The following is a 26,400-nucleotide window of genomic DNA, read 5'->3' as shown; positions in this document are numbered from 1 at the left end:
TGGCCCTGGGAGACACGTTCCATTCCCATTGCATACGCTTGGGGCAAATACAAATTTGGAGACTAGCCAGAATCTTTTGGTGTCGTGACTAGCCCTCGTAGAAGCCGGCCCAGGGCCAGTAGAGAGAGGCCTACCCCAAATCAGGAGAGAGTTTCGGGACTGCACTATGCCAGGCCTATTCTCTATAAGTTTCACGTCTGGCTCCCAGTGGCAAATTGGAATCTGTTTCTAGGATCTATTTCGGAAGAAGAGCCCCTCAGCCTTCCCCTGCCCCTCCACACTGACACCAAGGTTCTTGGTGGGGGGGGGGGAGGTCTCAGCTCCTATCTCAGCAAGATTCTCCTTTACCTGACTCTTTCTCTTCTGGTCCAGCCTCTCCACAGGCCCCCTGTCCCAGCCCCACTTCATTACTGGACCTTACCATTTTCTCCCTGTTTCCCTTGGAACTAGCCTCAAAGAAAGGGTAACTGCCCCCCCCCCAAGAGCTAGTTGGGAGGTGCTCAGGACCTTCTCCAGAGTTAAAAGAGACTTTCCGTTGCCTGAGTTTACCCAGCTTTAACATTAGGATAGTTTCTCAAAGGTTGTTGCAAGGTTAAATGCAATATTTTCACGCCATGATCTTGTCGGTCCGACGCTTCCCGTATTGAGCGCTCAAAGAAAGGTTAGCTCGACAAACTACAGCAAAACCAACCTGAAACGGAAAGCCAGGTCTCTTGAGGGAACCTACACCCCATTCCCCCCTAAATAGTGCAGACCTTGGGTCCCCAGCTGGCCTGCCCTTTGAGGGGCCCGGCGGGGGAACCGGCTCTGCAGAGACCTTCAACACCACTATCGCATCTGGGGGGAGAGGGAGGGAACGGGGAAGAGGCATCCGCAGTGCCGCTGGCGCCCGCTGCAATCTGCCGCCACAGCCTGCGCCCCGCAGCCTCTGGGCATTGTCTCCCTGCTGGGTGGAGACTGCCCAGCCAAGTACGACCACCGCGCCCGACCCAGAGGCATGCCGGGCTGAGGGCAGCAGGGAAGGGGCAAAATGATTTCTGTCGCTTCTTAGCCCCAGGCCAAGGGGGGTTTCTGAGCCCGACCAGTGATGAAGGAGAGAAGAATTTTACCGCAAATTCTTGTCTTTTCTCCAAATTGCATGGTGTGTGTGTGTGTATGTGTGTGTGTGTGTGTGTGTGTGTGTACGTGTGTGTGTGTGGTGTGAAGGTGTTATGATTGTAATCATACTTTATGCCACCTTTAACCCTGATTGCAGTACGGCTAAATGTGACTTTCCACATGGCCAGACCTGTGTCCTGGTTCACAGAGGTCTTGATTTGGGGGGTTAGGACCTTGAAGTTTTAAAATCAGACCTGGCTCTGGTGCATTTTTACTAAAAGGGCTATGCATAAACAATGGGATGACTTTGAATTGAAAGTAGCTTGAGAATAGTAAGTCGGTGTTGAAGAAAAGCTCCACCACCACCAACAGCTGCCCCAATACAAGAGAACAGCCCATTAGACGCAGCAGTATCGTGGGGTGGTGGTGGTGGTGGTGGTAGCCTTAACAGTGATTAAAAATAGGAATTGAAATACTAATCTCATTTTTTTCCCCTTAAATGAAAACCCGGATCCTCTGAGAGTGGTTGTCTGTGAAAATCTGAAGTGGCACATCGGCCACAGGGCCACAAGTCCACACCAGCCACTGGGGAGCTCTGGGACGACTGGCAGATATAGGCTCCATTCCTTTCTCACATCGTGTTTTGGAATCTTCGGCAGATTCCGGGAGTCATCAACGGAATTTAGTGGAAGAGACGGGATAGTGATTCATGCCCCCCCTCCTCCCATTCCCACCTCCACAGTCCAATCCACTTGGTTGACGACTACTGCATCTTGCCTTGAGCGCAGCGAGACGTGTCCCTCCCATGTTTCCCTTAATTAGGAGGAGGCGAACTTTTGTCGTCCCCTCCCACCGGCTTTGGTTTAGTAATCAGACCCACATGAGTCACGCCAAACACGCAGCCACCTCCTGCGACAACTGGCTAGCATAGTCTAGGCTGTTGTCCCTTTAAAATTCGAATCCAAAGGGGTAATGATTTATCAAACTTGTATTATCAAGAAGATGTCAACCGAAGGGCACCTTGCTTTGCACTGACGCAAACCCGGCCTTTCCCAAGGAGATATAGAAAGAGCCTCTCCTGCCGGTGGCCCAACCCAGTCTTGTCTGTAGCAGGTACCACTCTTCAGTTCAATCTGTTGCCTGGGTCCGACATGGTGAGTGTTCGCTTTTGTTCTTTTGGGGAATGAGGGAACAGCTTCGTTTAGGATATTTCTTTTAGAAGTGTCAGTACATTGGATGAGATGCAAAGGAAAGGCAAGTTTTGAAACTGTAGGTATGCTAGTTGTATGTTGTATTATTATTATTATTGTTATTATTATTACTACTACTACTACTACTATTAGCATCACTTGAAATCAGAAAAGGGTTTTCTAGGCGGAGTGGAGCGGTCTCTAGCCTGAAACGGAATTCTAGAGCACTGTCCTTGGTGCTGAAAATCCCGAGCCCGGTACACAGGCGAGTCCATTCTCAATAACCTAGAGGTTATTGAGAAGGCTGGCCGGAGGCACTTAGATTTGGCACAAATTACGGAACTCTGATCTATGCATTTGTGAGGGCTAGATGAGAGGTGTGTAGTTGAAGCGAAGCGAATCTAATTATCCTAGCGGTTACAATAATTATTGGTGCAAATGTATAGGAAGCCTTGGTAGATAACAGGAACTGAGAAAGGGGATTGAAAAACTCATTGCTGGTAATTCTTTTCATCTGACATTCAATTGGAGAAGGCAAGTGAAAATAATTGTGAAGTTTTTTTTTTTCCTCCTCAGAAATAAGGAAATAATACATACTAAACTCTCGGGAAAAGGGAGCAGGGGAACAAAATTTCTTTACGTGATCCTTTCACATTTCTGGAAGTGAATGTAGGTTGTTGCATACAGTAAAAACCTGAATTACTGCTTTGCTACTTTGCGTCTTAATTCTGGTTTTCTTCTGTAGTTTTGTTTGGCATTTTGATTGTGATCCTGATCCTTACCTATGCTACCTGGTGGGCGGGAGGGTTTGCAGCATTGGGACCGCTGAAGCCTTTGCCAGAGCCTCAGCTTTGTGGTCTCAGCTTGTCTATGGCAAGGGGGGGAAAGGCAATGTGCATTGTTGAATGACAAAGGAAATGGGGCGGAAAATTAAAGAATCTTCCTACAATGGTGATGGGGTTGCGGACACCCCACAGTCGTGATTTGAAATCCAAAGAGGGTAGGGAGCTCATGGCTGTAGGGCTATTCTTACCGTCTCCCTCCATCAAAAAAACAAAAAACAAAAAAACCCCCACAAAAACTGCCTCTTAGTTCGTCTTCTGTGAGTGAGAAAATAGCCGTTGCATGACATCTGGTTATTGACAAGACCGGCAAATTGAGACTACTGATTGCAGTGCCGAAAGAAAAAAAAAAAAATATATATATATATATATCTCCAGATTTCCTCTGATCCCTTGAGTATTGTGTCTGGAGCTGAGTTCCGAACTTCTCCCTAGGTAGAAGTGTTTTCCCCAGCTACCGATCGTGACTTTTTTTTTCTTGCATGAACTTGACGTTGTATTTGCAGGATTGCAGTGCTTCGAAGGAAATGAATACACCACCAGCCAACAACCTGGAGGCGGCGGCGCCGGGCCATCGGGATAACCCGTGCGCGCCCCAGACCAGCCCGGAGCAAGAGCTTTCTGCGGCGACCGCCGCCGCGCCGCCGCCGCCACGTGTGCCCAGGTCCGCTTCCACCGGAGCCCAAACTTTCCAGCCCTCGGATGCGCGAGCCTGCGAGGTAGACCGGCCAGGAGTGGGGTTTTGCAAACTCAGTGGCCAGCGGGAGCCGGCGGCCTCGGCGGCCCTCCGGGACTTAAGCGCAGGGCACGGCGGCGCGCAGGCCAACCTCCCTTCCGGGGGCGCGGGGCCTGGCAACGCGCTGCATTGTAAGATCCCAGCTCTACGCGGCCCGGAGGGGGATGCGAATGTGAGTGTGGGCAAGGGCACGCTGGAACACAACAATACCCCGGCCGTGGGCTGGGTGAACATGAGCCAGAGCACTGTGGTGCTGGGCACCGATGGAATCGCGTCGGTGCTTCCGGGCAGCGTGGCTACCTCGGCCACACAGGTAAGCTGGCCCGCAGGCCCGCCCTGCCTCCTCCCTCTCCAGCCGCGAGGCCAGGCGAGCCGAGCCGTGGCGGGTGCACGTGTGCTGATGGGGAGACGGGTTGGCAGTGCCCGGGGGGGGGGGGGGATGGATGCTGGGGACGCAGCTTTGGGGGCTTCGGAAGCTCGCACTGCGCTGGGGTTCAGGGTGAGAGGGCTGCAGTGGCCCAGCCGGGGGTGGGCTGGGGGGGGGGTAAAGAGGAAGATCGGGGACGGGGGGGGGGGGGCGCGAACTGCCCCTTCCCAGCCTGGCTGGTAGTTATTGGCAATCAGGATGTAGATCCTCTCAGTAGTTGAAGCCAATAGATTCTAACCCTTAAAGCAGACCATTACGATTCCGCCTCCTTCTAAAACAATACAAAAAAATTAAAAAGAAAATCGTACAAAAGAAGCCGAGGTGGATAATAATTTCTATTCTCTAGCTTTTACACCAGATGCTACCGTGTATCACCTGTGACGGTTTCACCTGAAGCTACTGAAACTCAAGCCTCTGGGCCTGTTACCTGGGTCCGTTAGCAACCAGGTTATCTAATTTTGCCAACATAAGTTTTTTGGGGGAGAATTTCCCACCCTTAATGTGGACCTTTCCAGTTGTGGAAGCCTCTGCCGGCCTCCACCACCCCCCACTTGGAAGCATATAAAAGCAAAGTCCAGTCTCTTCCCATTAGGGTTAGGGATACAAGCAAATCTCCTTCTTTTTCTCCAGCCTCCTTCCTCCCTTCTTTGATTGCTTCTTTCTTCTGTCCTGCTTCACCCACTCTAGCTCTTTCTTTTCCATATGCGGATTTATTTTTTCCTGTCTTCTCTCTCCTGGGCTCTGGGGCTAGGCAGTTGTGCAGTGTGTGAAGGTGGGAGTGCGGTGGGGCATGGAGCAGACTAGAATTTGTGAAATGCAGGGGTTCATTCCTTAACTTCCGCACTGCGGCACAGGAGCTGTAACTCCCACCCTTTCAGCTCGGAGAGGATTGAAGGGAGGGGTTAAGGATGGGGATGGTCGGTAGAGGGAAAGAATGTAGGGAGGATGTTAGAGATATGCACATTCTTGAGAGTACTTTTTTTTTTTCCAGGCCCTTGCCTGTTTCTGTTTGTGGCTTTCTGACACTCACCTAGCTCTTCTCCCCTTTCCAACGCCACTTCTTCTCTAGAGGGCTGCTGTTTAGCCTTCTTCTTGGCCAGTCATATAGGGTTGAGGCATTCAAAGTTGTTAGTCTGAGTTGGAGGGTGACTAAAAAGGTGGAAGTGGTGCTGGGGCCTTAGACCCTTAGAGCCCAGGTTTCTTGATGACTTTCTGAGTTCATCCAGGTGCCCCTGAGCCCCTCAGCTGTTTCTGCTTAGTAGTGAGGCATTCCAGAACCAGAGGCTGCGTCCAGAAAGCGCCTTAGGGTGAGCTTGGAGAAGTGAGCTCCGAAGATTCACAGACTGCTGGAATCCAGCATGCTTTTTTTGGGGGGGGGGAATGACAGTTATTTTAAGCCCCTTATTTTACCCATGAGAACACAACAGTTCAGAAAGGGTAAATGGCTTGCCTGAGGTTAATCTATGTGACTAGTAGTAAAGATGGCACTCAGAGTGTCCAATGTCCTGTCTCTTACCACATCCACCTTCTCTCTGTTCTCTCTCTGTTTCACCTCCAAGTCTCCATTTTGCTCATTTCTCTTGCACTAGGGTTGCAGGATGCTTCCTTTAAATTAGCAGACCAGGCAGGTTCTCCTCTGATAGAGAAACGAGGCAGGGGCTCTGGCAGGCTTTAACAAGCACCAAGGCTCCTTTTCAGCTTTTGTATGCACTTCAGAGGAAGAAAGTGCTGAAAAAAGGGGTGCAAATAAGGGTTTTGGGGGGTGTATGTGGGGAACTCTGTTAAGAATCTGCTTGCTGGGAAGTCTAGGCATGACTTGGGAGCCTGCTTGTCAAATGAACTCTTGATGAGGGTTGGGTATGGAGTGACATGCTTGCAATCAAGGTACAAGTTCATGATTTGGGGAGAGAGCTGCTTGCTGGTGTGCTCTGATGGTAGGGTTTGGGGAAGAGGAATTTAGGGGATTTTTACATCAAAATCGAGTCCTGCTTGCTGACTCCCCGATTCAGGGTTGAGGGATGAGGCCCCTGCTTATAGGTGCATCTTTTTATTTTTTAATAGAATTGGGATCCTGCCTGCCGATGCATCCTCTGTTGAAAAGTGGGGTCTTGCTTGCTGGGAAGGACCCTCCCTTGGGGGTGGGGAGGGATGGAATGTGGCCTGCTTGCTGGATCTAGCCAGGTCTGTTATCCAACAATGTGCTTTTCCGCCCCCAGGAGGACGAGCAAGGGGATGAGAATAAGGCCCGAGGGAACTGGTCCAGCAAACTGGACTTCATCCTGTCCATGGTGGGGTATGCAGTAGGGCTGGGCAATGTCTGGAGGTTTCCCTACCTGGCCTTCCAGAACGGGGGAGGTATGGCTTTTCAGCTCTTTCCGCCTGCGGCTCGGGCGGTGGGGTGGGTATTGGTGGGTTGGGGGTCGGGTAGGACCCAAAGCCCCACAGTAGCACGGGAGAGGGGGTGCCTGGGGCAGCTTCCTGGCACACTAGCTCCATCTCTGTAGGACTGAGTGGAAAACTGGAGGACAGGAGAGAACTAAATTGGTTGGCACTAGGTCCGGGAGGCTTTTATCTGGAGATGGGGTGAAGGGGAGGCATAGGATTCCCCTCCCCACAACAATCCTCCACTGGTTCACTTTGGGGAGTTGGGTCCTGAACCAAGTAGACAATGACAGAAGGTCGTTGGACTCAAGTACTCAGGAAATGGGGCACACTCGCGCCTCGCCCACTCTGTACAGCCACTGGTCACGCGGTCTTGAAGCCCCAATTAAGAATATTCTAGGTTATAATTTGGGAATCCGATTCTACAAAGGAGACTCTAAGAATGGGCACTCATTCCGCGGAATGCGAGACACAGACCAGCCAGGGGGAGGAAGGAGAGGGGAGGGGGTGTAGGAATTCTCCCAGGCTTCTCAGAAGCACCCTCTCCCAACACACCCTTCCTGGGAGAAAGCAGGACACATTTTCATTTTTAGTAAACGCATTGAACAAATGCTGATTTTCCTTCCATTTGTCCTAACTGGGTAAAAAAAAAAAAGACGCTGATTTTGAACGAAGTAAACTGTTTCAAAGACGGGGAGGATGCCCGTAGGGGTGCATCAACCGCAGAATGCATTGTAGCTCTTTTGTATGCATTGAAAAGGGGCACGAGGCAGTCCAGGGCCCCTTGGCTTGTGTGCCATGGGGTCCCCTTCCCCCAAGTTCATCAGTCATCTCTGGGAGTAAGTATTCACACCTCAATCTCCCTTCCACATTTCAAAGGCATCAAAGAGACAAGAAACAAGTCACTTCGCCCTTAGTTTATTTATTTCCCCCTTTCGTTTAGGCTGAATTTGGAGCAGGGGGAGGAACGGATGCTGTACCAGGGGATGGTGACAATGGGAAAATAGATGACCCCCTTCCATTCAAAATTAGAACACTCTGACAAATACTCATTAAGGACTAAAGAGCTTTTTCAACCAGTGGTGCTTTGGAAGCGAAATGTTGTGCTGGCCACACAGATTTCGGCACTCCAGCTAGGTTTACGTCCTGTTTTGCACAGAGCTCTCAGGACAGAGCGCAGGAAGTGGGTGAAAGTGCTCTTGTCCCGGGGGGGAAAGGAAAATCCGACCAGCCCCCAGGGGGAGAGGGAGGGCGATCCAGTCAAGTGAGCTTGGCTCTAGAAAGTGCCTGTGCTTTGATCGCTGCTGTCACTCAAAGTTCAAGGACTAGCAAGCTCTGAGCACCTCCCCCAGCCTGAGGCAGCTCTGTGAGCACTGCAGTGCCAGACCCCTCTCCCGCCCCTCCTGCCAGCCCTGAGGGTGGTGTGGAAAGCTCAGCCCTTCCTACTACCTAGGAGCACAACAGTTTCACTGTAAAGGGTGGGCCACAGCTTTCTTCCCTGGAGCACAGTGTTCTTTGACCCCGACCCATCTCTTTCAAACGTTAGCTTTGTCCCCAAATCCTCCCAGACAAGCTGAAGAATCTTTGAAGGGAAGAGCCCTAGAGAAGTCAACAAGCCTGAGAAAGCTTACCTGGTACCTTGATCCTAGGTTAGGCCTTCTGGCAAAATACATATGGAAAAGCTAAATGGCCTCAGGAGCATCACAGTGTAGGGTAAACACCCAAGCAAATATTCTCAGGAGATCAGTGTCTGGGACAAGGGCCTGGGTGGTATGGTGGTAAAGTTGGTGATGGTGGTAGAGGTGACTCAGGTGTCTGTGGGTATAGCAAGCTTGATTGTGGTTGGCAGAAAGTATACAGATGACTTGGGTTGCTGTAGAAGAGAGTCCCATCGTGTAGCCTAGCAGATTTTAAAAAGGTCCTTGGAGGGCCTATGTTCTAATGAGATTTCACCAGTAATGGGCCAAAGGCATGGCTTTGGTGAATCCTGGAAGGGCTCAATTTGGGGAAATTGAAATGCTATACGGAATAAAAACCTACCAGCACATAAGCCTCCGGCATCCTGTCTGGTGGGAAATTGAAATAACAAAAACAAAAACGTGTTTCCATTCATACTTCTTGAAGCAAGACTCCAAATCAGCACACCAATAGCATCAGAAAAGGAGGTAAATTGTCCTTAAGAGTATAGAGGAGGAGCCTACCCCCTCCCCCAGCCCAGAGGGTTAAAATGGGCCAGAAACCTGCCTTTGCCTCCCTAGACCTCACTTTCTATTCTTCCTCCCCCAGGTGCTTTCCTCATCCCTTACCTGATGATGCTGGCACTGGCTGGATTGCCTATCTTCTTCTTAGAGGTTTCACTGGGTCAATTTGCCAGTCAGGGGCCAGTGTCTGTGTGGAAGGCCATCCCAGCTCTCCAAGGTGAGTCCACATTGTCTTTCAGCTTCCTCTGCCACTGACAAGGAGATCTGCTTTTGAGATCCGTAGACCTCACTTCCTCTTCCCTTTCTTTGCTTCTAAAGAACTGGCCAAAATCATGGCTGTCATTCTTAGGTTCCTCGTAGAAGGTCTCAAAATCCCTGGTAAACCTACAGTCTACTTCATATTAGCACATCCATCGAAACAAAGAGTCCAGACCTATGTTCCCACTCCTGTGACTAGCTGAGAGATTTCCAGAGCCCAAAGGCTCTGAATGACGATCCGGATTTTCTGCTTTTGCAGGCTGTGGCATTGCCATGCTGATCATCTCTGTCCTGATAGCCATATACTACAATGTGATTATTTGCTACACACTTTTCTACTTGTTTGCCTCCTTTGTGTCTGTGCTACCCTGGGGCTCCTGCAACAACCCTTGGAACACGCCAGAATGCAAAGATAAAACCAAACTTTTACTAGGTAAGTTTAGATATGTCTTGAATGTGACTGTGGTGAGTCATTCACGAGGATTATTCTAGCACTTACTATGCATGTCGGGCTCTCTACTTGAGTCTGGCAACACAGCTAAACATACTTAATTCAAACATGTAAGAAGCTCATAATCCATGTAAGAATGATAAGCTCATAATCAAAGTTTTGTTTGCTCACAAATAGTTGGAGTGTTTGTTAAAAATGGAGTCACCTCTCTTACATAGGATGAGGATAGATTCAGCTTTTTTAGGTTGGGTGGAGCCCGAGTATTTGAAGGTTTTTTGTTTGTTTTGTTGGTCACCTGTCTTGAACTCAGGGGCTCAGTGCTGGGCATGTGCTCTATCTACCACCTTGAGCCATAGAATCACTTCCAGTTTTCTGGTGGTTAATTGGAGATAAGAGTCTCATGAACTATCCTCTTCCGACTGACTTTGAACCACAATCCTCAGACCTCAGCCTCTTGAGTAGCTAGGATTTATAGGTGTGAGCCACCTGTGAAATTTACAGATTTACACTAGCTAGGATGTTATTTGGTTTCACAGTGACAGACTAACAGACCGGCCTGGGAGGTGGTTAGAAGTCCCTCACTAGCCTTCCTGAATAAGAAGCTGCTTTTTGCCCAGATCCTGCATGATACGATTCAAACAATTCAAGCAATCCTTCTAGGAGAGAGATACAAGTAGTCCCAGGGGTCATAAACATGAGTGTAGACATTTAGGCTTAGGTCTTTGTTAGGAATGTGTATCATATAGGGCCTGGAGGGGAAGCATGTTTGCTGGCAAGTTAGGGAATGTTCCTGAAAGATCTTTTCCAGTGTGACATCCACTGAGACTTGGTGACATTCCCTGGGACTTGAGGACTATGGGGAAACCAAGTCTTATGGGTGGAGGATAGGAGAGAACATGATGGAGAATAGGGCAAATATATAGGAAAGGCTCTCTCATCTAGAAGCCATTTCTGCTGCTAACTGGATCAGAAAACTTTCCTCTGGAACCTGATTCTCCTTATAGGAGAAATCAAAGTAATAATATTCTGTACCCTACTTCCCTTATGGTCTGCTCTACTGAGAAAAGGCAGAAGGGAAATGATAGCAGCTGAAAAAAATTTAAACTCTATACACAGATGATGCTAGTATCAGTTACTTGGGGTCTGGGTGTTGTCAGCTCTTCAGCTCAAGGGTAGTACTCTACCACTTGAGCCACAGCACCACTTCCGGCTTTTTCTGCTTATGTGGTACTGAGGAATTGAACCCAGGGTCTCATGCATGCAAGGCAAACACTCTACCACTGAGCCACCTTCCCAGCCCAGGTGTGGTCTTTTAATGAGGACCAAGGGCAAGAGGTCTCTCCTTTCCCTGAGACAAGTGGCTGTGTTCTCCCCATAATTGGCTCTTACTGCTGGCCTCCCTCACGACCTCTTTCCCCTATTGCCTGATTGTCCAACTAGGGCATTATTTGACTCTTTGAATATGTTAACAGCAAAAGATAATTCTTCCCTCCTACAGGCCCAAGAGAGATACATACACTTAAAGACAGTCATTCTCAGTGTGCTAACCTTTACACATATGTGCATGTGCCTTCCTATCATGTCAGACTGAAGGAGAACTACTTACCATTGAATTTGAGCAGTGCACCTGGAACCATATGGGTGCAGTTCTCTAGTTATATAATCAGGACTGATGAGTCCCTCAACCTTCCAGGGTCTCAGTATCCTATGACAATTTCCCTGTTGATGGTCTTTTAGGTTAGAACAGTGCTTCTTAAACCTAGATGCTGCATATCATAATCATGGGGTATGGGGCTACAAAGTTGAACATAATTAGGCGCTACCCCAAACCGATAAAAAAAAAAATCATACTACCTGGGAATGGAGGCAAGGACTCTATGTCAAATTTTCCAGGCACAACTAAGAGGGTAGAACCATGAGGTTGTTTACTTCCTTTTATTTTTGTTTATTGCTTTCTTTGGTGCTAGGACTTAACTCAGAGCCTTGTGTATGCTAAGCACAGGCCCTACTACTGAGCTCTTCCTCAGCCCTTAATTGGACTTCCTTACCCAGTTTTGGTATAGAGTGGTCCATCTTCTTTGACTCTACAAAGAGCCCTCTAAAGAGCTATGGTTTGGGGCATCCTGCTTGGTAATCCTGGTCAGAATCACAACCCACCATCTGCTGGCAGAATAGCGTCCAGAAAATGGCTATCATGTTAAGCAAAGTGCATTTTGCAAGGAGGGGGTCTGGAGTGGAGAAATGCATCACGGTCATAGGCCATCCCAGCATGCTACTGGTCCTTTCCAGATTGTGTCTGGAAGAGAAGTCACTTTCCAAGAGAGAATTTGCTGTTCGTGATTCAGCATTCGGGGGATGCGTTGTGAGGACTTGCCGCAGGGTACACATGAGTCATAGAGATCGTGCTCTACTGCTGTCCTCCAGCCAGGACAGAAGTTCAGAAACACCTCTGTCCTCTACTCATCCGTGTGCAGCATCTTGAATCTTAGTAACTATCTGCACTTATTACACGCCATGATTGTTAAACACTTTTATTATCGACAATAAGATGGACAACAAATTGACATGAGTTCCTTTGTTGTTTTCATTTTACAGGTGAACAAAAAATAACTTGAGACCAAGGTCAGAGTTAGTTGTGTGGTAGACCCAGGTTTCTGAACCCAAGTTTGCCTGCCTTGCAAGAAGGCCGTGCTCTTAACCACTATGCTAAATGCTTTCCAGTCTACAAAGCAGCTTCGTGAATGATATTTTTGTTATTCCTGATAGGAGTCCCCTGAATTGGTCCAAATGGCATGGCCACTATTTTGAAGGCAACTGAATAGACTCTTAGGCTCAAATTGTATTAGGACAGACCAGCCCTGGAACTTGGTCTCATGACCCAAGATTCTCTGCTTATCCAGGGTTCTCAAAGAATCTTTTTGCTTATGTGGTGCTGAGGAATTGAACCCAGGGCCTCATGCATGCAAGGCAAGCACTCTACCACTGAGCCACCTCCCCAGCCCATCTCAAAGAATCTTTAGCCCAGAATTTCTATAGTATAAGTCCGAGCAAAGTGATGTAATTTGGTGTGTTTCCTAGGTGATGTTTGTGGTTGAAGTTCTATGAGATATGTTGGAACTTTGTGTAAATAGCAGTTTAACTTAGCAATTCTGCTTCTGGGAATCTATCTTAAGGGAGAAACTAGAGACAGGTAAGTATTATATAAGACTGTTAATTGGGACTGGGAAGTGGCTCAGTGGTAGAGCGCTTGCCTTGAATGCATGAGGCCCTGGGTTCGATTCCTCAGCACCACATAAACAGAAAAAAAAAGCCAGAAGTGGCACTGTGGCTCAAGTGGTAGAGTGCTAGCCTTGAGCTGAAGTGCTGAGGGATATCGTTCAGGCCCCATAACCGGACCCCCCCCCCCAAAAAAAAAAGAAAAAAAAGAAGACTATTAACTGTTAGCCATACTTTCAGCATTAGAAAACAGCACACTTAAACGTGTGACAAAATACACATAATGATCTACTAATTCCATAGCTCACAATAATCTACAGTTCATCCATAGGATAAAGCATTCTGTACTCATTAAAAATGACTTAGGGCTGGGAAGGTGGCTCAGTGGTAGAGTGCTTGCCTTGCCTGCATAAGGCCCTGGCTTCAATTCCTCAGCACCACATAAGTAGAAAAAGCCAGAAGTGGTGCTGTGGCTCAAGTGGTAGAAGGCTAGCCTTGAGCTGAAGAGCTGAGGGACAGTGCCCAGGCCCAGAGTTCAGGACCCATGACTGACAAAAAAAAAAAAAAAAATGACTTCATAGAACATAGGAAAAGCCTCTCTATATTATATTACACGTTAGACCAAGATGAAGATGTATAGTATAATTTTATCTTTACTATAACAGTAACACAGATGAATTTATATATGTGTATAAAGAGAGGAGAGAGAAGGAGAGAAGGAGAAAACAAAAACAGAAAGCTTATGCTCAGAATATTAACAAAAATATAATTGGGATAATTCTTTTCTACATTTTTTATCATGGACATGAGTTTATTGAATATGTGTATTAGTTTTTTTTAAAGCAAGTTGAGCATATTGGCTGGACCAGCCAACCGAGTGGATTATGGTCCAAGAGGCAGGAACCCTGCCCTGCTATGGTTTCATGGTGTTTGCAGTTTGGTTCACAGGAAATATGGAAGGCAGAGTAAAGACGGACACAGCTAAGCTTCTAGTCCACTGGTGCAAACCCTGAAAACCATAAAGCTCTGAGCACAAAGGGACAATGAACATTTTTCACTATGATTATTCCCTGAGAGCTCGTGGACAGGATGGGTAAATACTCTCTAATTCTTAGTTAGGGCTTTAATTTTGTTTCTGTTGTTGTTGTTTTAAATGAGGTGTCAGCCGCCTCTCTTTCTTCATGCAGTCCCTCCATCTATCATTCTCTGTGTTAGCTGCACAGATCCAGGTAGCTTTACAGCCTCTCTGCTTTGCTGGACAATTGGGAGTCCAGACAACAGATATTCTCAGACCATTTCCCAAATGGACATACTGATAAGGAAATGAAAAACATGCTTTCCCACCAGTGTCCTTCGGCTGACCTTCGGGGCACACTCTTTCCCTATGAAGCTCATGACTAGCCACCACTTGGGACAGCTGGGCCAAGGGACATCCAGGGAGACAAGGGATAAACGGCTGCCATGTGACCTTCTGTGGCACTGGGTAGATGTTTGCCCCATACCTCCCTCTCAGTGCTGCTGGAGCATGCTACCTGGGGACCATGTTTCACGGTGGAGATGCCTGGGGATGCCCCAGAGGAGAGACCTGAGTTCTTCCATGTGGAGAAGTAGACTTTGCCGTGGATTTTCTAAGGTGCTGTTCACAGGTGAAGCTCCTTCTTTAAGGCAACCGGTGAGGTATCCTTTGTGGAGAATGAGTAATCTGTGCCCTGTCCAATGAGACCAGGAACTGTTTTGTGCAAATGGGAGCTAGCTGGGTCACTTCAAATGAGAACCCCATAAATACCATTTCTATTCTTGAAATGGCTTAATTTTCATTAGAACTTTAATTAAATGATCCTTTTCTCCCTAGCCTTTCATGTGCTTTCATTTATTAATAATTGCCCGAGTAAAGAGAATCCCATTCCAACAGCTTTCCAATTTAGCACGATCATTATCGCTGTTCTTTGTTCGGGGTTGCTGGGCCACAGCGCTCTCCACTGAGAAGGCCCATCACTCTTTTTCTGGCAGACCTACAGGAGGGGGAGCTGCGAAGCAGGCGCCTGACCCCCAGTGGAAGATAGGGATATTGCAGGAGGTTTGAGGCCGCAAGGAGAGAGCAAAGCATAGTTCCTCCGCAGGAAGAGGTGACCTTGTGCTGCGGCAGTGGGCAGGGATCCATAGACGTCCAGAGTTTGTCTCTAGGGAAGACACGCGAGTGCGTGCTCCACAGTGGCAATTTTAGAAGTTGGCGACTTGATGTTCGCCCGTTTGTTGATGACCTCTTCAGTTTTAGGGGATGGATGGCTGGAGGATGGGAAATACTTCCTGCGCTTATTTACTGAAAAGGAATATGGATAGAGCTTTGGCTGCTGGGGGGAAAAATTGTTCTGCTCAACATTTGTTAGCTATTAATCTGGGAATCCAGAACTAGTTACTTGATTAAGTTAAAGAAGATAATATAGAATAGGAAAGTTCTCAGAGACATCTACAAGCAGAAGTTGTTAGACATTTTGTTATTGTTGTTGTTGTTGTTGTTGTTGTTGTTGTTGTTGTGTGTGTGTGTGTGTGTGTGTGTGTGTGTGTGTGTTTGCGCACATGCGCGCCAATCCTGGGGCTTGAACTCAGGGCCTAGTTGCCGTCCCTGAGCTTTTATGTTCAAGGCTAGTACTATAACATTTAAGCCATAGCTTTGCTTTTGGCTTTTTGGTGGTTAATTACAAATGAGACTCATGGACTTTCCTGTCTGGGTTGGCTTTGAACTGTGATCCTTAGATCTCAGCCTTCTGAGTAGCTAAGATTAGCGAGTCACTGGCTCTCAACTGTTAGATTTTTATTTTATTTCATTTTTTTTTTTTGGTTATGGGGCTTGAATGCAAGGCCTAGGCGCTATCCCTGAGGTGTTTTTTGTTTGTTTGTTTGTTCTTTGCTTAAGGATAGTTCTCTACCACTTTAAGCCACGAATCTACTTCCAGTTTTCTGGTGGTTAATTGGAGATAAGAGTTAAACTGTGAATCTCAGATCTCAGCCTCCTGAGTAGCTAGGATTACAAGTGTGAGCCACCTGTGCACAGCTGACTGTCAGAGATTTTAAGGAGACATCTGGCAATATTCCAGAGACATGTTTGTGTTTTGCTTTGGGGGAGAGGGCATGTCTGCCCCTGGAATTTAGGGAGCAGACATCAGGCCTGCTGCTCAATGTCCTGAAGTATTCAGGGCAGCTTCCCATGCCAAAAGAATTATCGGACCCCAAATGTCACTAGTAAGGAGAAATATTAAATTGAAGAGCTAACCAAAGGAAAGGGATTCTCAGAATTGTTTTTTTTGTTTTTTTTTTTTTTTGGGTCCGGTCATGGGGCCTGAACTCTGGGCCTGGGCGCTGCCCCTCAGCTCTTCAGCTCAAGGCTAGCGCTCTACCACTTGAGCCACAGTGCCACTTCTGGCTTTTTCTTTTTGCTTAGTGGTGCTGAGGAATCGAACCCAGGGCCTCTGGCATGCAAGGCAAGCGCTCTACCACTGAGCCACCTTCCCAGCCCTCTCAGAATTATTTTAATGTTTACCAGACATATTAGGGGATGAGCTGTTGCCGTAGGTAATTCCCGGCAGGGCAATGGAATTTATTTTTAGGTGAGGGGAGAATGTGGTACACTAGACATGTTCACTCAATGAAAAGGTATAATGAATAATGATGATTGAATTAGAATAAAATTTGAGTGTAAATCAGGTGACAGGCATCCTGAATTTTTTTTGTACCTGTCCTGGGGCTTGAATTCAGAGTCTGGAAGCTGTCCCTGAGCTTCTTCTGAAGGCTGGTACTCTAGCACTTGAGCCACAGCTCCACTTCTGGCTTTTGTAGTAGTTTACTGGAGATAAGGGTCTCACAGACTTTCTTGCCCAGGCTGGTTTTGGACAGTGATCTTCAGATCTCAGCCTCCTAGTATTTCGTGAAATTTTGAAATCACCAGTCTCATTTAATTTAATCATTGCAATGGTGCTATAAACTAGCCACAACTATTATGAGGGAATGCTGACTTGGACAGAAAAAGAAACTCCTTTGAGCTGTCATAACTAGTAAAATACTGAACTCAGATGCCTTGCCCACCCACCGAGCTTTGCCCACCTCTATTGGGTGTAAATTGGGAGCACATGCACCAGATATCCACTGTGTGCCAGTACTGGGATTTGAACTCAAGACCTTGCTTTCTTGCTTGGCTTTTTCATTCAAGGTTGGCACTCTACCACTTGAGCCACAGTTATACTTCCAGCTTTTTGCTGGTTCATTGGAGATGAGAGTCACTTAGATTTGTAGTTTTAAACCTGGGCTGGCTTCAAACTACAATCCTTAGATTTCAGTCTTCTGAGTAGCTAGGATTACAGGTATGTACCACCAGCACCCAGTTTGCATATGCTTTTTAAAAAAGAATTCATGATATTTAAAACAATCTTATTATATATTTCTATGATTTACAAAAAGAAATTTCATATAAATAGTCACATTTTTGGCATCTCCTGTCAGAACAGCTGGAAAAGCAAAGTAGTGGTCTCTTCTCACTCTGTTCTCCTCTGTCTCCTTTTGTGTCTCCATCCTGGAATCTTTTGGTATTGGAGTTCATGATCCTTGCTCTGTATTTCAGCATTGTATAGTTAAGAGCAAGGACTCCAAAGAGAGCCAGTTTATGATTGTGCTAGCTTTATGTGTGCATGACCTTGGGAAGAAACTGCATCTCTCTCTGTTGCACTTTTCTTTCTCTGGAACCCAGATAATCACAACGCCAGCCGCATAGAGGTCAATGCCTGGTGGAGCCCCGGTTATAGTGTCTTCCAGCTTGTCAGCTCTCCTTCCTCACTTATGCCTTTATAAAACATTCCTTTTAGTTCTGATAGATTCTGTATTAAAGTATCTGTCCGTCTATTTGTATTTTAATGCTGTTAGAAAGACACTGTACTATGACCAGAAAGACTTCAACTTATTCCTACTTCAAGTGAAGATAATGTATTCTTCTAGGCCTTGATGAAGACTTTATGAGCTAGTAATTGTTTTAAAGGTCCAGCATAGTGCTTGACGCAATAACACATACCGAGTTGCTTTTCTCTTCTTATCCCAGGTCTTCTTAACCTCACCACTGTTAACATTTGGGACTGATAACTTCGTTGTAGGGGGCTGACCTGTGTCTCTGGGGTACTTAGTAATGTCCCTCCCTCAGGAGCACTCAGCCTCCCAAGTGTGAGCATGAAAGATGCCTCCACACCTCATCAAATGGCCCATGGTCCTGCAATTCACTGACAAACAGGAGGTTAGATTAACAGCACACAGGGTGGCTGCTGGATCCACTGACCAAGTGAAGTTAGGGAGTACACAGCAGGTGTATCACAGAGTACTTACTGTGTGTCAGTTGTGGTACTGGGCCGTGGGCCCAAGGTGAACTTGATGGTACTGGGGTTTAAACTCAGCTCTTGCTTGGTGTTTTCACTCAAAGGTAGGCACTCTAATCCCCAAGCCATGCCTCCACCTTCAACTCTTTGCTGGTTAATTGGAGATGAGAATGTCTCAGATTGATCTGGCTTTGAACCTTAATTCTCAGATTCAGTCTCTTGAGTGGCTAGGATTCTAGGCATGAGCCACCAGTGCCCAGCCCTGTGTTTCCTAGGCAGGAGTACCACCATTTGGGCCACTCCCCAGTTCCAAGGTAAATTGGAATGAACCTTCTATAGCAGTAGCCATTCAGGATGCTTCATTATCTTTTTTTTTCTTTATTGTGAGAATACCGTACAGAGGGGTTACAATTACATGGGCAAGATAACAAGTACATTTCTTATTAAGCATTGTTGCCTCCTCGTTGTTTCCCCTTCCCATCCCTTCCCATACTCCTTCCCTCCCCCCACTCGATCCTCCTCCCACCCCCCACCAAAGTTGTAAAATTCGTTTTTCGACATAACGATTTGTACATCTCATTGTTGCAATGGGTCTACCTGTATCCCTAGTTAAACGATTTGTTTTTTTCCCTTCCCCTCCACAAATTATACCAACATCAAATACAGTGAATCTTTGATTAAATTAATTTCTATAGTTCATTTGTCTTCTATAATGTAATACAAATCTAGGATTCAACTCTGATTCTCTTCTTCACTACTACAATAGATGTACTTAACCTCTTTAAGTCTGTTTCCTTATTTAAGCAATAGAGATACTATCCCTTGCTTGTTTTTTTTTTTGTTTGTTTGTTTTGGTTTTTTTGGGGGGTCCAGTCATGGGGCCTGAACTCTGGGCCTGGGCGCTGTCCCTCAGCTCTTCAGCTCAAGGCTAGCGCTCTACCACTTGAGCCACAGCGCCCCTTCCAGCTTTTTGTTTTTGCTATATGTGGGGCTGAGGAATAGAACCCAGGGCCTCAGGCATGCAAGGCAAGTACTCTACCACCTTCTCAGCCCCTTGCTTGTTTTTTAAAATTAATTTTATTTATTATTTTGTTCATATGGTACCAAGGAATCGAACCCAGGGCCTCATAAATGCTAAGCAAGCACTCTACCACTAAGCCACATTCTTAGCCTGTGCTTAGGTTGTTGTCAAGATTAAATGAGGTAATTTTACAAAGTGATTAATCCTTCACATGGAGAATACTCCTTATGGAGTATTCCATGTGAGTCTGTGTTATCAGTACAGGGTGCCACAGTGGTCACCAGACCCCATAATCAATACAGCGTCATTCTGTGGTCCTTGTATGTTATTCAATTCATATGCTTCCAGAGCTACTCCCAAATACTGGGTGGATGTTTTTGGTTTTCAATGGGTAGAGGCAGGCATATGCCATCTGCACAGATTTCATTGTTTCTATCCCATGCTCTCCTGAACAGATTCCTGTGTCATCACTGATCACCCCAAAATCCAGATCAAGAATTCAACTTTCTGCATGACTGCCTATCCCAACTTGACAATGGTGAACTTCACCAGCCAGGCCAATAAGACGTTTGTCAGTGGGAGTGAAGAGTACTTCAAGTAAGATGGCTGGTCTTTGGGGGTGGGGTCAGACTTTCTTAGAGCAGCCCAGAGAATTAGCAAGCATCTAATTGACAGATGTGAAGTGTGACTCCTGGGGTCAGGGGAATGGGTCCCTGCCCTCTGCATCCTCTGTATCCTCTGCCTGTACTATAATGATTAGAGAGGAAGACTTTCCCGGGTTGTCTTCCAAAGGAACATTGTGCACTGTGGGCCTGGAGGTAAGTGTTGATCTAGTGATGGCTGGTGGTAACAAAAATCATTGCTTCTATAATTTATCATGCTGATTAAAAACAAAGTCAACCCACACCCAAGACAGTCCACCCATTTTATTTTATTTTGTGTTAGTCTGTTGTGGGGCTTGAACTCAGGGCCTGGGTGCTATCCCTGAGCTCTTTGGCTCAAGGCTATCGCTCTACCACTTGGAGCTAAAGCTTTACTTCCGGTTTTTCAGGAGATAAGAGTCTCATGGAGACTTTTCTGCCCTGGCTGGCTTTGAACCAACCACAATTCTCAGATCTCAGCCTCCTGAGTAGCGAGGATTATAGGCAGGAGCCAGTGGTGCCCATTTAAAATGATATCAATATGATTCCCACAAAGCAATGGAACCAAGTAAGACACAAATGGCCTTGACTTAGATAGTAATAAGAATTAGTCCCTGATATCTCATCTCAGCATTAATTCCATTAATTGCTATGCAGCTTTTCTTTCCTGCATGTAGGCAGAGGTACATGGCTGAACCCTGCATGGGGAAAGCAAAGCAAAGCTGAATTATTAGATAACCTTTCTTTTTTTTTCCCTTTTAAAGATGAGGTATTCTGGGGGAGAGTGTGAGTGGGCTTTACCTTTACCCTGATCAGTAAGAAACTGAGTGTGCCCTGGTGGTACTGGGCAAAATCTGACCACACCTTTTTGTGAAGCTAAGGGTAGCAGAAAGGCAAACCTGCTTTCGGTGGTCTTTACTAATCTTCTGGGCCAATCTTCAGGGGGAAAAATGATAGCAAGAATGTTTGGGGACTGTTCCAAGTTCTTTAAGAGTAGTTGAGATGGTCAGGGTGCTAAGTGATTGTCCATATGTTTCACACATTTGAAGGATGGGAACATGGGGAAGTGAAATAGGGTCCCCCAAGTTTTGTCTTGCAGCCAAGTTCCACTTTTTGTCAATCCTCATCTCTCCCTCTCACCTCCCTCCCCCCCACCCAGGACTGAGGAGCAAATCTAGGGCCTCTAACCTGCTACGCAAGAGCTTTACCACATAGCTGTTCTCCTACTCTCTTTGGTTGGTTCTTACTCAACTCTCGAGCCTAGGTAGCTCCAAGGGTTAAGGCTGTTCCTGCACAGCCCTGCCTCCTTCCTGTTCTGAAAAGCATGGCTGTGTGCACAGAGCAGCCTCATGGCTAGAGAGCAAGAAGGGGTATTCTGCCCACTTCCATCCCCCAGCCCTCCCCCCCTCCACTAGTTTGTTCTTATTTCTTGGCAAGTCAAAACATTCTATGTACCTCAGTCTAAATTCTAGATGGTAGTTTGGGCAAGTCACAGAAAAATGTTGACTTAGAAACACAGCAGCTTCATATAGAATGTGTGGTGGATTGGCGCTGAGTCGAAGGGACGGTTGGAATCTGCCATCAGGATTCATTGTCTCTGAAGCTGCCTCCTGTCCTCAGGAGTAAAGCTACTGCACTAGCCGTCCAGCCAGGCTCCACTTACCTGAGAGGGATATGGAGAGGCCAGTCAGATGATGTCTGCATGGGGTAACATGGGTTGTCAGCAGCAGCAGCAGCAGCAGCAGCAGCAGCAGCAGCAGCAGCAGCAGCAGCAGCAGCAGCAGCAGCAGCAGCAGCAACGGATAACCAGAAATCCCTTCTGTGAACAGCTGCTTATCTGTGTGGAATCTGAGCCCTGAGTTAGGTCTGGCCAGCCCCACTTTTACATTTCAGCCAGCTTCAGACTCAACATATGTCCAAGGGAACCTGAACTGAAACACAAAGCAGTCTTAGCAGAAGCAGTTTCCACTACATAGTACAAGTATATAAATCCTATTGGAATACATGTTCCTAAGAGTAGAGCAATGCAGAAAGCATACAGAAATCACCCTTGACAGATTAGAATCCTTCCTGCCTTCCTGCCTGCCTGCCTTCCTGCCTGCCTGCCTTCCTTCCTTCCTTCCTTCCTTCCTTCCTTCTGTCCTTCCTTCCTTTCTTTGTCCTTCCTATCTCCACCCTCTCTTTTTCTCTCTCTTCTTTCCTTTTTTTTTTTTTTTTTGGTCCATCATGGGGCCTGAACTCTGGGTCTGGGCACTGTCCCTCAGCTTTTTCAGCTCAAGGCTAGCGCTCTACCACTTGAGCCATAGCACCACTTCCGGCTTTTTCTGTTTATGTGGTGCTGAGGAATCGAACTCAGGGCTTCGTGCATGCAAGGCAAGCACTCTACCACTGAGCCACCTTCCCAGTCCCTCCTTTTTTTTTTTTTGTACAGGGTCTCCCCATGTAGTTCAGGTTTATCTTCCAACTTTCAGTCCTCCTGAGACAACCTCTAGAGTTGGGATTGCAAGCATGAAGCACCATGCTCAGCAGTTTAGAATTTTGATTACACTTCTGTAAAGCAATTTCAGATGATGGTGTGCTGACCATCTCGCACAGAGTCCTATTGAGGGCCTACTGTAGCCTCTCAGCACATAATTAAGAGAAGTGGATGTCTCTGTAGACAGCTGTGAGTGAGAGCCCAGACCTGCCAATCCATTCTAACTCGATCTGATGAGGCCCCTGATGAGGAGTGTGTGGGAGGTGGTGGATGTGCTTAAGGCTCCCTGCTATGCTAAGAGATTAAAGCCTGCAGACCACCATCTCCCTCTCTTCTTTTTCTTCTTCTTCTTCTTCTTTGGCCCTCCTTTCCTTCTCCTCTTTCTGATTTTTTAGGTACTTTGTGCTGAAGATTTCTGCTGGGATCGAATATCCTGGTGAGATCAGGTGGCCGCTAGCCTTCTGCCTTTTCCTGGCTTGGGTAATTGTGTACGCATCCCTGGCTAAAGGAATCAAGACTTCAGGAAAAGTAAGCATTTGGATTTAACTAAGCAAGAGAAAGGGTTGGGCCCACCTGCAGCAGGTTGTGTCTTGAGCAGGCAGCAGAGCGTAGGAAGAGAGGCAGTAGAATTAGACATGAAATCATTCTAATTCTGCCCCGCTGTAGCTATGGGGCTGTGGGTAAGCGACTTCACTCCTCCCTGTAGAATTGGGATGGATGCCCCTGTATTGCAGGGGCATTTAAAGGACTCAATGAGGCAAACGTGTACTGAGCTCTCAAGGTATGGCAAGGGTGCAGTGATTAGCTTCATCTTTCTCTATTAGGGGCTACTACTCACTCCACTGATGGAGGCTCTCACCTAAGATTTTTGTTGCTTTCCTTAAACTCTGTAATTTATGCTCTAGGTGTTTGCCTCCTGGTCTGGTTGTCAGATCAACTATTGCTTGTATGGAGGAGTTGGATAGCCAGGTGTTGGGGGTTCATTCCGGTAATCCTAGCTACTCCAGAGGATGAGATCTGAAGATCACAATTTGAAGCCAGCCTGGGCAGGAAAGTCTGTGAGACTCTTATCTCCAATTGACCAGCAAAAGGCTGGAAATGGAGGTGTGGCTGAGACTTGACAGAAAAAGCCAAACAAGAGCATAAGAACCTGGGTTCAAGCCCCAGGACCAACACATAAAGAATTGAAGCCTAGGTGTTAGCTTTTGTAGGCTTTCTGAAATAAGAAAGTTTAAGCAGGCTGGAGCAGATACATTTTTCTTTTTGATCTACCAACTTAATTCCCTGCCTCATTGAGAAAGACTTCCAACCAAAGATCAGTAATCAATTCTCTTTTTTTCTTTAATGAAGAATACCACTAGAAATAATGAGCCACAATTTATTTTCCTGCCCTGGGTATGTGCAGACATTAATCATGGAAAATTATTTGAGCGCTAGAGTGAATGCAGGACTAAAAGCTGCTCATTGATTCATGACAAACTCCTTTGTGATAGAAATTCCGCAGGTACTGGTGTGTGTGTGTGTGTGTGTGTGTGTGTGTGTGTGTGTGTGTGTGTGTGTGTGTGTGTGTGTGTGTACATGGTGCTTTGCCCACACTGGTGTGTGTGTGTGTGTGTGTGTGTGTGTGTGTGTACATGGTGCTTTGCCCACAATTTGAGAAGCTCAGTTCCTCTCACAGGACATAGGAAAATAAAAATGGTCCATGAGTTGTTCTGCAACAGAGAACTCCCAAGCAGCTAGAACTCTAGGGGCTGGTGGACCAGCAGGCAGCCTGAAGGTCAAATGTAGCCCTTCTGGCCTTCAGGGCTGCTCTGCCTGAAATTCACAGCAGCAGAGCAAAGCTAACCTAATTAGCTGGCACAGGCTGGTGGTGCCTTACCACCTGTGCAGGGCTCCTGTTGTGCGAAGAATGCCTGGAGGGGTCATGCCAACAGGCTGAGATCAACTAGTCATTGTCATTCCTGCCAAGCACAATTCATTACTGTTCATGTGTGATTCCTCTGACAGCCTATCCTGGAAACAGGTGTGTCCTTCAGAATGTTCACCTGACATGTGGAACTAGCTGTGCGTCAGGCCTCCACATCTGCCTCTTCCACACTTCAAGCAGTCTCGGGATTTATAAGCCAAACCACCATCTATAAAGTCTTCCAGGACCAGGGGAGGAGAGGAAGTAGTGTCTAGGGTGAACATTTAAGGAAGTACTCACTCTCAGGTTCCTGCCAGTATACATAATGGCCCTAGGGAGAGGTGCTTCCTTAAATTTTGTACCTAAATGCCTCATTTACCTCACTCCAAAAGAATGGCTTTGGGGTGAGAACGTTCAGATCTTGGCTCAATCTGGAAAACATTCAGTGACATGTTTAACCTGAGTCTCAGCTTCCTACTCAAAAATGGAACTAATATATCTGGTCTTCAGAGGGAGCTCCAAATTCCTATAGCTATCAGCAGTCAAATGGGAGCTATCGCAGCTGGTTAGACCCGTACCAGTGCTAGACGCAGGAGACTCAGAGGTCGCATGTCTCCTGCTGTCTGGGACATCACTTCTGTGATTTTTAATGTTCAACGTCCCAGGCCCAGTTAGATGGTCCTTAGTTGTTCCCCACATCTGTAAACATAACAATCTTGTTGGGGGCAGCAAATCAGACTGGTCAAGATGGTACCTCATCATATAACATTGCTTTCCCAGCCCCATCTCATCTCTTGAGATGCCAGATGCCCTTGGGTTTCATGGTGTGTGTGTGTGTGTGTGTGTGTGTGTGTGTGTGTATGTGTGTGTGTGTGTGTGTGTCTAGCTTTGCTCTTTCTTCAGACTTTAAGGGAAGGAGAGAGGAAGCTTGCAGATATAGGAGGGAGCTGGCTGCCTCCTCCCCACACTCCCTAGCGCTATGAGTTCTTTGGACTAGGAAGGAAGATGGCTATCTCATGGGGCAGAGAAGAGGTGATCTGGCCCATGATGATAGGGGTGGAGGCCAGCTTAGCCATGATCTGCAACCACAAAGTTGGCTTTGAGTAGTTTTGGAAGCAACAGTCCCTTTCCATTTCTGTGAAGGGAAGCCTCTCTTTTCAGAGGCTAAAGGCCAAACACTTTAGAAGCATCCTGGACTTTCCTTTTCTTTTACACATTCCATGTTAAATATGTCAGGATACTGGGTGCCAGTGGTTCATGACTGTATTCCTAGCTAGTCAGGAGGCTGAGATCTTACAATTCAAAGCCAGCTGGGACAAGGAAATCCATTAGACTTTTATCTCCAAGGAACCAGCAAAAAGCCAGAACTAGTGCTGTGGCTTCAGTGGCAGAGCACCACCAGCCTTAACCAAAAAGCTAAGGCATAGTACTCAGGCTTTGGGTTCAAGCCCCAGTACTGGTGGTGTGTGCGTATGTGTGCATGCACACGTGCGCGCACACACACACACACACGCACACGCACACGCACACATATGCAAATGACAAAGATTTTGTTTGGCTTCTGGAAAGCATATCCGGTGTGTGATTGTCTCCTGCTGTTCTGGCCTTCTCACTGCTGCCCATGACTGCTTTTCCCAATGCTCTGCAGGAAACTGACAACGTAGCCATCTGGTGATGCTATTAAGATAGTAGGCCATGTCATTTCTCTGCTCATTTCCCTGACATAGTCTCCACTAAAAGCCTTACAACGTGCCACCCCAATCTGCGGCAATGGTCCCTTCCCACTCACCTACAGAGTTCCTGTTCTTCCCTCCTAGCCATGTGGCTTCCCTGCTGTCTCTGAGAGGCAGACATCCTCCTTGTTTTTTTTTTTTTTGTCGGTCGTGGGACTTGAACTCTGGGCCTGGGCACTGTCCCTCAGCTCTTCAGCTCAAGGCGAGTGCTCTACCACTTGAGCCACAGTGCCACTTCTGGTTTTCTGGTGGTTTATTGGAGATTAGAGTTTCACAGACTTACTTGCCCAGGTTGACTTTGAACCATGATCCTCAGATCTCAGCCTCCTGAGTAGCTAGGAGTATAGGCATGAGACACCTGCACCTGGCCATTCTCCTTTCTTAAGGGGCAATATTCCAGGTCTTCCCTCCATTGATTTTTTTTAAACATAAGGTCTTGCCATATAGCCCATGTTGGCCTCGAACTCACAA

At 46.9% G+C, this 26,400-nt stretch overlaps 1 protein-coding gene across 1 annotated transcript in view; it reads left to right on the top strand.

Moving 5' to 3' along the window:
- Nucleotides 1-3,642: 3,642 nt before the first annotated feature.
- Nucleotides 3,643-26,400, top strand: part of Slc6a5 (solute carrier family 6 member 5) — a 52,979-nt gene continuing 30,221 nt past the window's right edge. Inside the window, exons 1-6 of the mRNA XM_070032058.1 lie at nt 3,643-4,179; nt 6,510-6,648; nt 8,962-9,093; nt 9,394-9,567; nt 19,629-19,770; nt 22,686-22,818. Of these exons, the coding sequence (XP_069888159.1) occupies nt 3,658-4,179; nt 6,510-6,648; nt 8,962-9,093; nt 9,394-9,567; nt 19,629-19,770; nt 22,686-22,818 (1,242 nt within the window). The 5' untranslated portion in view covers nt 3,643-3,657. The remainder of the gene's footprint in view (nt 4,180-6,509; nt 6,649-8,961; nt 9,094-9,393; nt 9,568-19,628; nt 19,771-22,685; nt 22,819-26,400) is intronic.

Source organism: Dipodomys merriami, unplaced genomic scaffold (assembly GCF_024711535.1).
Source record: "Dipodomys merriami isolate MVZ:Mamm:240054 unplaced genomic scaffold, mDipMer1.0.p SCAF_21, whole genome shotgun sequence".
In the NCBI taxonomy this organism is placed as follows: domain Eukaryota; kingdom Metazoa; phylum Chordata; class Mammalia; order Rodentia; family Heteromyidae; genus Dipodomys; species Dipodomys merriami.
The sequence above is the reverse complement of the archived record's forward strand: the minus strand, read 5'-3'. Positions and strand labels throughout refer to the sequence as shown.